Here is an 11117-nt window from a genome sequence, read left to right as displayed (position 1 = left end):
TTTTATTTAGATTCACATCTCTGATTAGATGTGTATTGTAGTTGGTCTATAGGTCCTTGAACCACGTAGTTTACTTTTCTGTTCAGCCTTTTCTGCAATGATAAAGTCCTATATGAGGCAAGTCGAGATTTTCTCCCTTGTTCCTTTTCACTTAGGCTCCTTTTCAGTGTACAAGGAATTGTTTGTTTCTATCAATATTATGTACATTTAGGGACTAAGCATTAGTTTAGGTGCATAGTTGCTTTGTCTCAAACCAATAGTGTCACTTTAATCGACAGGTGAACATGTGCCAACTCAGCTGAGTGACGCATAACAAAGCCCAGGTGTATTTATATAAGGTTCTTTACTTATAGGCCAGATCAGTTTTATTTCTTGTTTTATGGATCCACCAATTGTATTTTTTATAAAAATAAGAAAAAAATAATTAATTGTCCCTGCTCAAAAAATAAAATGCTTGAAGAAAATCTTCTTCAGATTGCTTTTTCCCCACATACATTTCATAAACTGCTGAAAGCTAAACAGTGTGATGTGATTTTTCTTTTATGCCTTCTGGTTTTCTGAGGACAAAAATCTGTAAAATAAGAAATACAAGAAGTCTGGCCTTTCAAATTTTTATTGATCATGTACTTTCAGGTGGGTTTGGCTGGTGGGGCGAGGGGGTGAGGGTAGGTTGTAGGGGTCAATGATTTTGTACATGATATGACATATGATCATATTAGATCTTGCTGCTTAATCATGTTAAGGAGGAGTTTTTGATCATAACGTTTCACTATCAACACCTCGTCCTAGCCCAAGTGTTGGGTAGTCTGTCCTTACTAGTTAATAACTTGCCACCAACAATGTCAAAGTGTAGATGAACATACAGAGCTTTCAAAGGTATTTAAACCCCACCTTTTTCTGTGCAGAAATGCATGACTGGGATTTAATAATCCTGTTTATACACCATGATGTCTCCAGGTTTGTGAATGCCATACCTGTCCCCATCAGTTAACGCCATCTTGGACCTGCATCACTGCAGGCTATCCTCCAGCATAAGGGTGACATGATCTCCTGGTCAGAGAGCTTTTAAACCCAACTCACTCAGCATGAGTCTTTAATTATGCTTGTCGTGTAACCTTTGTGCAAAAAATAACTTCCAAACTTTGCTTCTAGCCAGTTAGGCCAGCTATGTTACAATGTTACTAGCCCTCAAAATAATTCACTATCCCGAATTTGAATGTGGAGACTGGTTTCATCGTTAAGCTGCTAAGATGATGAACATTTTTATGAGGCCATATTCTCGCACTATTTACAAGTGTATTATAACCTAACAAGTCGGAGAGAGTGATGTATTTTCAAAATTTACTAACCTATTGACTGGAGATTCACTGGCCCAACTGGAATTTTACCAGCCACAGGCTAGCAGGCTATTGGGTATTTCGCACACTGCATGTAACCTCATCTAACCTTGTGATGAAGGATATTATATGTCATAAAGTAGAACTCATTTGGGGTTTCATAAGAATTCACTGTGGCTTGGTTAGATGATCTGAGAGGATCAGTGATGTGGGTTTTTACTGAAATTAAGAATTGGTTGATGAGTATTCTGAAAGTTATTAGATCAGTGATGTGTTTTTATGGTGTTTGATAAATGGTTGTTTGGCATTCTAGAAAGTTGACTTTATCTAAGGGGATCAGTGATGTTTTTATACAAATTGATCGCATATTCCAGATAAATCATTTACATGACTGATCATGATGGAAGATTTTAACCAATTAGACAATATCATAGCAAACAATTGCTGCGGGTGGTATCTAAGTTAAAGTATTGTAAAGTAATACATCGTCACATTGTTTATCATTGAAGCATTATGACAGTGCAGCATCATGATTGTCATCACATGTTGTGACAGAGTTACAAAGGAGATTTATCAAGGAAATGTGAAATTGGCATGTTTAGTGCTGGGTTCATGTTTTTTGAGACCCATGATGACTAGTTGGGATCATTATTCAGCAACCCATGTTTGTCGTAAAAGGCAACAAAGGGGATCAGGTGGTCACCCGTGCTGACTTGGCTGACACGTGTAATTGTATCCCAGTTGTGTAGCTTGATGCTTGTGATGTTGATCACTGGATTGTCTGGTCCAGGCTTGATTATTTACCCACAGCCACCATGTAACTTGAATATTTCCAAGGTCCAAGCGTAGCATAAAACAAAAAAACAATCAAACAAGAGGCATTACATTTTGAAAGTATGGTTGCATGTATGACCTTTGTACATCAACTCTGAAAGGAGAACTCCGTTCCACTTTACTTAAGCAGTGTTTATGTAAACATAGTTGTGTTGATGCTTTCTTGGGGGTAATGGAATTTTTTCTGTACATATGTTATGCTTGAGCAAGATGAAACAATGTCTGCTTTGCATAGTGGCCTTGAAGATCATTTGGGAGTTAAAAAATACCATTGCCCAACGCCCGTGACAAGTCACTTTTCATTTGGGGCAATCAAATAATGGTATCTTATTTGTTAAGATAATTTCGGCTGGGGGTTTCAAACTGCAAATAAACTTGGATTTCATTTCATACCTGCTCAAAATGTAGCTATTAAATTTCACAATGATATTATAGTAGAGTTATCTTTATTTTGCTATTTATCACATCTTGATAAATAGTCCACAAAACATTAACATCAAGTACCATGTTGATTTATTCTTTCATAATCATGTTTATGTCATACATATCAGGGCAGGTGGAAAATTAGTCAGGACAAGTTACTTTATTAAAGTCGCTAGCCCTGTTGCAAGTGGCTCTTAAAAACATACTTGAACCCCTGCCATTGTGACATCATTTATTACTGTGATGTCATTTGTGTCATCAGTTGTTACTGTGATGTCACAGACAGATGAATTCACTAATATCTGCCACTGAAGCAGGTCAGCTGTACTTTTCATGTAGTGGCGAAAGTTTTTACAAGTTCAAAAGTATCAATGAAGAGGTTGAGATGGTAGATGAAATCTCGCAATTTTGTGTTTGAAGGATGAAATTATCTACTTGTTGATGAAATGGACTCTGTCATTAAATAAAGGTTGTAAAGGTTGATTTAATTGGGGATTAGATGGCCACAATGGCACTAGGAATTAGTTTCCACTATTGATTCCCTCACAGCTCTATTGAGATCAGTGTGAAGTTAAAAGTTCAGTAAAACACTCCTGGAAGTTCTGGGGCAGAAGAGATTCACAGTCAATCCATGTTGCAAGAGAATAGGATTAATGTGGATACAGAGATGTCAAAGCGTTGCAAATAGTAGTTTCAAGGATATAAATGGGTAGTCTGACCGTAAAATTATGAGTCTACTAAATACTTTTAAGTCATGATGGATTCTGTGAATGAAGATTTTCATCCAAATTATCAGCATTACTTATCTCATTGTCGTCTCTTTTGGGTGGAAATATATGTTGTTGTCTGTAAGTCCAAATTGTAATAAATTTTCTTCAGATTTCCTCCAATTTCTGTTGGAATGGTATTGGTGTAGTCTGAGGCTAAAATTGGTAGGGACCGGGTTAAAGACTAGGATAAAATCTAAATTGTAGAGGTTGGCAACTCTGGATAATAATAACAGACGATTGGGTGGTCGTATTACCTGATATGGCATTTATATCGACCTCTAGTCGCTCTGGTCAGCACTGAATATATGGTCTTTAATACTATCACAGTGATACTGCTAGCTGTTTTTTTTCAGAAGAATGCAGTTGATGTGAGTGCATGTTTTATTTGGCTTTATTGGTCCATTGGTTTTACTGGCTTTGTTTGATGAACTGCATTCTTCACCAGCTGTGAATATGGGGCATGTTTGCCCAATGTTTGTACACGTTTTGATTTTAACCTTGTGACATTTTGACTCTTGTCTTGTTTAATTGTTTGTATTTTGACTGTTAAAATGCTGGTAACGAAATAAAATGTAAGCAATGTCTGACACTGTCGTGTCATTACTCATTTTAAGGACAACCAAAGTGTCATTTAATGAGTTACCAAATAGAAGCCTTCATCAGCAACTGTAATTTAACACCACTTTAATAATCAAAGATCTGGTGTAGCTGAATCTTCCGATGCTCGTTGGAGCAACGAGATGGTGGAAGCGTCGGCTGGTCTCACTGTAGACGGGTTCCATTCTCCACATGGATACAATGCGTGAAGCCCACGTAGGGTGTCGTTGCGGTGATATTTCGTGAATCTTGCTAAAAACTGCTTTGAACCACCCTCACTCGCTGATATTTGTTCGTCTGTGATGTGACTTTAATTGCAAGAGGCTTGAATATGATTTACACTCCAACCACATACCCGTGCTCATGATATCGAGCGCTGGTTTTAATTCGATACGATTAATTACAGGTTCCCCCATATGGAATATTTCCGCCGGCACTACAGAACAGTAGATAAACGTGATATATAACAAGAAGATTCATACCACCCAGAATAAGATGTTTAGTGTGGGCGAGGGCGTGACAGCGAGTGGCTTGCAGTCATTGCCCCAAACAGATGTCGAATAACATCATCATCATACATGCCCACCTCAAGTACTACATCAATAAAGACAAGGTCAGCCTGATAAGCTGGCACACACGTGTTACGAAGGACACGTGGCCCTTGGCTTTATATCTAATCAATGTGTCACATGGAATTGATTCATGCACGTCGACAGCATTGCTCTTCACCGAATATTCGTTAGGATGTCCAGCGGCCCGTCTATAAACATCATACTACCCGGGGTAGAATAGGCCTTCAGCAACCCATGCTTGTCATAAAAGGCGACTATGCTTGTCGTGAGAGGCGACTAACAGGATCGGGTGGTCAGGCTCGCTGACTTGGTTGACACATGTCATCGGTTCCCAGTTGCGCAGGTCGATGCTCATGTTGTTGACCACTGGATTGTCTGGTCCAGACTCGATTATTTACAGACCGCCGTAATATAGCTGGAATATTGCTGAGAGCGGCGTAAAACTGATCTCACTCACTCATAAACATCACACACATATTTCTAGGATGTCTTGAAAAACGGATATTTTATTCTAAAATTTGAGGCCCTTTCGCATTACGTTTTTTTCAGAGAGGGCGATAAAAGGTGTAAGGAAACTGGATTCATTCTCATGTTCAATCGTGTAGTGTCACTTCAAGCAGGGCGGTATTAATCATGTCCAGGGTGGTATCAATCATGACCTGGGTGGTATCAATCATGACCTGGGTGGTATCAATCATGTCCTGGGTGGTATCAATCATGACCTGGGTGGTATCAATCATGTCCTGGGTGGTATCAATCATGACCTGGGTGGTAACAATCATGACCTGGGTGGTATCAATCATGTCCTGGGTAGTATCAATCATGGCCCAAGTGGTATCAATCATGACCTGGGTGGTATCAATATCATAAATAGTCGGTCTGATCGATGAAAGTTAACGTTTAATTCTGCCCATATGCAGTAATGAAATGGTAAATAATTCATGAAATATAAAACTCAATATGATAAAATAGATCAGTACATGAACATTGTGTTTTTCTACTGATATCAAGCAATTAGCTCATCCCGCGAGGTGATAAAATGATATTTTCACCTTTTGATGTAAAACTGTCCATATTGTCGCCCCATGAAATAACAACATAACCGACAACTAACCTTGTGAGTCCGGTATCCTTTATCCTACCAAAGGGAACGAAAACATTCTGTCACAGAAAGTCAAGAGAAGTGTATCCAAAGAGTATGGCGGGACCTCGTTATAGCCGACCCGTTCAGCCTTAAACGCAAGCTTCCGCTCTTCCTGCCTTAGAACTTAGAAGCAGGTAGCACCAAGGCTACAAAGCTCCCGTGAGTTGACTGTTGGAACCGCGTTCTCTTCCTCAACGAGGTTTTACTGCAGTCATTAGATATAACTGCCACAGAGAACGTTCAATTACATGGAAAAATCATGTCGAAAACAGTGGCCATGCAATGGCCTTGACTCAGACTATAAGCACGTATAAGAAAGCAAGAGAGACCAAGATTTCAACTTAGCAGTTCTGTGATTCTAGGTGAAAATGATCTTCTGTTGAATGTACGTTTACTCACACAAGAACGCCAAAAGCGGTCATGCACAATGTTAAAGGTAAATAGTGACTCAGAAATAATGATCTAGGTCCCGATCCTCAACGCGTTCGTAACGTTACAACCTGTCGTAACTCAACAATACGCTTACGAATGTCGTTGCGCTACGAACGCTTCGTGTATCCTGACCATGGTTATCAGTATCCTATCGCTCCACCAGCACATGCCCCACGGGAACACCCGTTTAAGTAAGCCAGTAACGGGGTCGTATGTGCAGGCTAGTGATTTGTTCGATGCTTTTAATCGTTCATCAATGCTCATGATGTCAATCTTCGGATGTCTGGTCCACACTCGACTATTTACAGTCTGAAATCTCACAAATGATCGAATGCCGAGAGTAGCGTGGATCCAGAATGAGTTCCCCGTCCTAAATCACGGTATCATTGCTCTACTGTCATGTCTGCCGTTCAGGCGAGTGGTCCCTGTTCGCTATCTATTCGCATCCGAATGACTTATTCAGACTTCAGCTGCTTGCCCGTCTTTTCTCTTATGAAGGAATGTTAGATGTATTCACGAAACGAAAACATCCGGTAAACTGAAACGCCTTGTGTCCACTCCATGCGTCTGTCTGTGCAATAATCCGTTGTTGCTTTGGCATTCACGAAAGCTTCTACCGTTTCCATTCATGCTGCAGCCTGTGTGTGTTAACTGTTATGAAGCAATGCTTTGTGATCTGCGTGATCTGAAAGGATTGAGCACGCTGGATATGAACTGACGGAGAGGTGCAACCTCCAGATTCTTTCTCAACTCAGTGGCATGTTTCAAATGTCTGTCATACACCATTTGGAGCTCCGTCATATCACCCTCCACCTGCAGTACAAACATGTAACAGTCAGAACTGTACAGGGGCATTTCAGGGAATGAGTCACCTAGTCATCTAAGGGCGCGGTGGGATAGCCTAGTGGTTAAAGCGTTCGCTAGCCATGTCGAAAACCAGAGTTCATCTCCCCGTATGGGTAGAATGTGTGAAGCCAATTTCTGGTGTCCGCAGCGGTGATATCACTCACTCACTCACTCACTCACTCTGAATCTCGTAGTCTCATGTTCGAATTCAATACTGGATGACGTAACAAATAACGTCACATCAGCATTTTCTCAGCTATGTAATGACCACGCCACGACGAATATTGGAAAGGCCAGCACAGCAGTAGCTGTACGTGCCATATCATTCTAAACCTTTTATCACTTCAATGTTTACTTGAACGTCATGACCTGATATGACTGCAGGCGTCGTTAAACGCCACCCATTCGTGTAATGGTCCTAGACAGCATCGTGAACGTGTACATATGCCGTGACAATGAAGGAGTGAGTGAGTTCAGTTTGACGCCGTTATTAACAGTATTTGAGTGTTATCGAAGCGAATCAGTGTAATCTGAAAGGAAAGTCCAAAGTCACGTTGTTTCATCACGTGACATTAGCGTTGTGAATGCTACAACAATGTGGAAGTTTTATATGCTGACAAAACATGCCTGGTTTACACACTGAGCACTCACTCACTCACACACTCACTCGCTCGCTCACGCACTCACGCACGCACTCCAACACATACCTTCTGAAGCTCTGTCCTCCACTGTTGAAGTTGTTTTTCCCTCCTGTAACGCTGAGCTGTTGCGACATCGGGGAAGTTTTCTGTACGGATATCACAATTTACCCTCATCAACAAAGCTTTGTGAGTATTATGGGTTCTGGTGTATGTGTTAGATAAAATAAAACAAAAACAAATATTACAGCTTATAATTCTACAGTTTTCAATTACTCATTAAATAATTGGCTCACCAAAAGGCTCACCTTCCAGTCCATCCATTGGTAAATAGTCTCCAGAGACACAAGTATATGCTGCGACCATTGCCTTGACATCATCTAACCCATTCTTTGTAAAGGTTGGCAACGAATCCGTGCTTCTTACAAACGGCAGCTTGACTCGAGTGCAAGCGGTTGTCCTCGCTTCTATGATCTTCTTCATCCTGAAGAGATCCGATGGGGTGGACAGGTCCAGACACTTCTGATTGAAGTCCAGAACCGTGTCACATCTCTCCGTCATCAACCGAACTTCACCGAGACTGTGAGAATTTTCCCTCTTCAGTATATCCAGGCATTTGTCCAGACGCTGTGTGACCTCTTTCTCCCTCTGCTGAAGCATCTCGTGCAGCTCCTGGAACGTGTGTCGTATCGACCCCTTCATTCGAGCACGGTTTCTCTCCAGTTCCGCATCAAATTCCGTCAGAGCAACTTCAGTAGTGTTGTTCGCCGCCATCTTTTCAGTCAGCTTTGAAATGTACTCAGGCAAAGTTTGCCCTTTCAGGAAATTGTACACCTCCTGTATAGATCCCACATCGCATCCTTTATGACTTTGAACTCTGCACGCCAGACACAACAGCTCGTCACAGTCGTGGTCAAACATCGCCAATGGGTAATTCTTGTGTTCCTGGCAGTGCTGCTTCCGACGGTAAACTTTACCGAGCTTCACCAGATCGTCAACGGAGACGGCGGAATGGTCCTTGCTTGACTTGTTTTCAGAGTGGGATGTCAAACAGTCACGACACAGAAACGCTTCACATTCCGGGCACCAGGAAATGGCCTGGTTACTGTCATCCTTGTTGGTGCAAAACAGCTCCGCGGCGGAATGGCTAGCTGTTGCCAGAAACACCGCTCTGGACGTCACCGCGTCCTTAGCTCGGACGGTCTTGAAGAAGGTTTCTCGGCAGATCGAGCACGACATTGTGCCGTCAATGTCAGAATCCAAGCACGCTTTACACACTGAGTGCAGACATGGAAGGAGATAGGGATCCGGTCCTCCGAACCTGTACGGAGTCTGACATACTCTACACTGAGGCAATGCCATGTTACTAGCCATGGTGGGTTCAGGAAGGTGTCAATAGCTAAGAAGACTACTGTACAGTATCCATTTTAACTAGTGATGGAGTGAGGTGGTGTTCTCGCGTGCTGTAGCTAACAGGGAAAGTGTGGCTGAGCGATTTAATCATAACTGTTATCTTTGCGTCCTGGATACAATCTGCCATTATCATTCAGTGACCTTTATATGTAATCGGAATGATACATTTACCCATATAAATAACGTCGAGAGAGAGAGAGAGAGAGAGAGAGAGAGAGAGAGAGAGAGAGAGACAGGCAGACAGACAGACAGACAGAGGGGAAGAGAGAGACGTATGTAAAGAGAGCGGGGACGTGAGAGGGCGCGAGAGAGAATGTGTGAATGGGAGAAGGGAGAGAAAAGCAGAGAGATGCACCTAGCGGTCGAGGATATATTAGACTATATCAAACGGGAAAGGGGAGAGGTGTGTGAGGGAAGACAATATGTGAGACTGAAGGGGGAAAGTGGGCATGATGAGCTAAGAGGCGAACTTTTGTCCACAAAAAATCGCACCCATCAAAACAGGGTGATCATGATAATACAGTGAGAGAGGGATGTGAAGAAGTGGTTAGGCAGCCTATTAATAAGCCGCTCCTCCCTCCGAAAACACTGATCGGATTGGACGGGCGCAGTGTGTAAAAATGCTCTGATAATGCAGGAATACTACCGCGTGCGGCACACTCACTCGCCTGTGATAGCAGCTGCAGTCCATATCCTGCAACGCTTTGGTCTATATTGATTTGTTCGTGTTAATCGAATAAATTCGATCCGTACCTACGTGACATGTTCAAAGATGTTGAACTAACCGTTGGTGTGACACATTCTGGACCCTGATACTGTGATCACCACATGCTGTCGTTATCAATGCATATCACTGCACTTGCTGACGTCAGACAATAACAAAACATGTTACCTGGTTGTCACGGTTATTTTCCTACAGCTGTTGAGCCACGAGTGTCAGCTGAGTTCACTGTGAAGAATTGAGACCCTTTGGTTGGTCGGAATCCTGTGATTATTTTAGAAATAAAATTCTTATAAATACATTCATTTGATAAGTGAATTTCGCCAGCCCCCACGACCTACTGCTCACTTAAGAACGTGTAACTGGTAAATTACATATATTTAACCTTTAAACAATGAAAATAACAGACTAATTTGTGGACATTGTTGGAAGAACTTACTTTTCAATCTGGACATTCTATGAGATACAAGTCAAACGACTGGACAATTACTATGTACGGTTTGAAGCAAGTACATTACTTACAGTTAGCACTAATATACGCATCCGGTATAGAGAATTTAACACACATGTTTCCTTGATCTCCTCTGCGTAGACTGTTGCCATCACTTTTACCACTTAAAATAATTTGCACACCCAAATACGGTGTAACAGCTTTAAGGGTTAAGATAAAAAAGGCACAACCGTCCCTTGGCTGATGGTATTATTGATTTGTAGCGTCCATTTTCATCTGAAGATACTGAAACATTCACTGAGGATTATCATCAGTCAGAAAGACTAATGAGCTTATGGCTTGAAAATGGGCTAAGTCGTAAATAGCCCAAATGGCACTCAGACATAATGTCGATTGGGTGACACATACATGCATATGAAAGGCACACCAAAAGCGTTCCTTCTGTAATATACCAAATATCATCTTGTATGTTAATATGAGTGAGTGAGTGGATATAGTTTCACGCCGCTTTTAGCAATGTTCTTGCAATATCGCAAGGGGGAAACCAGTAATTGGCTTCACACATTGTACCAGTGCGATTAATCGAAACCCGGGTCTTTGGCGCGAGCGAACGCTTTAACCACTAGGCTATCCCAAAGTCCCGCATGCTGGTATGACCAAACGAAACTTCACCATATTTTGAAACCAATCTAGTTTTGCAACGACAATACAGATTGTTAAGAAAGTAAAATGTTTTGAACATCTGACAGTCTCAATGAAATCAATGAAATAACACCTTTCCAGCCCCCGATATTGGCATGACATTTGCCCAAATTGATATAAATGACATTTTCACCACTTCACCATGGAGATTTATGCCAGATGACACAACAGTATATCAACTGACATATCTATGTAATACTACTGCTATTCCGCTGATGGTAAAGGATTTAGAGCTGT

At 41.5% G+C, this 11117-nt stretch overlaps 1 protein-coding gene across 1 annotated transcript; it reads right to left on the bottom strand.

The window, feature by feature from the left end:
- Positions 1–5413: 5413 nt before the first annotated feature.
- LOC137282669 (E3 ubiquitin-protein ligase TRIM33-like) lies at positions 5414–9076 on the bottom strand. Its single transcript, XM_067814456.1, has 3 exons — positions 7902–9076; positions 7663–7742; positions 5414–6922 (listed from the first exon to the last, which is right to left on the bottom strand). Exons 1-3 carry the CDS (start codon positions 8965–8967, stop codon positions 6764–6766), a joined length of 1305 nt encoding a protein of 434 aa, XP_067670557.1. The 5' UTR covers positions 8968–9076; the 3' UTR covers positions 5414–6763.
- Between the last annotated feature and the right edge of the window lie 2041 nt (positions 9077–11117).

This window comes from Haliotis asinina, chromosome 4 (genome assembly GCF_037392515.1).
Source record: "Haliotis asinina isolate JCU_RB_2024 chromosome 4, JCU_Hal_asi_v2, whole genome shotgun sequence".
Classification (NCBI taxonomy): Eukaryota; Metazoa; Mollusca; class Gastropoda; order Lepetellida; family Haliotidae; genus Haliotis; species Haliotis asinina.
Note: the sequence above shows the minus strand (reverse complement) of the source record. Positions and strands in the feature narration are given on the sequence as shown.

Coding starts and splice junctions, on each gene's coding strand:
- LOC137282669 (XM_067814456.1), bottom strand. CDS start 8,967: ATGGCTAGTAACATGGCATTGCCTCAGTGTAGAGTATGTCAGACTCCG. Junction 7,743..7,901: donor ACCAATGGATGGACTGGAAG/GTGAGCCTTTTG, acceptor ATATCCGTACAG/AAAACTTCCCCGATGTCGCA. Junction 6,923..7,662: donor GGAGGACAGAGCTTCAGAAG/GTATGTGTTGGA, acceptor TTTGTACTGCAG/GTGGAGGGTGATATGACGGA.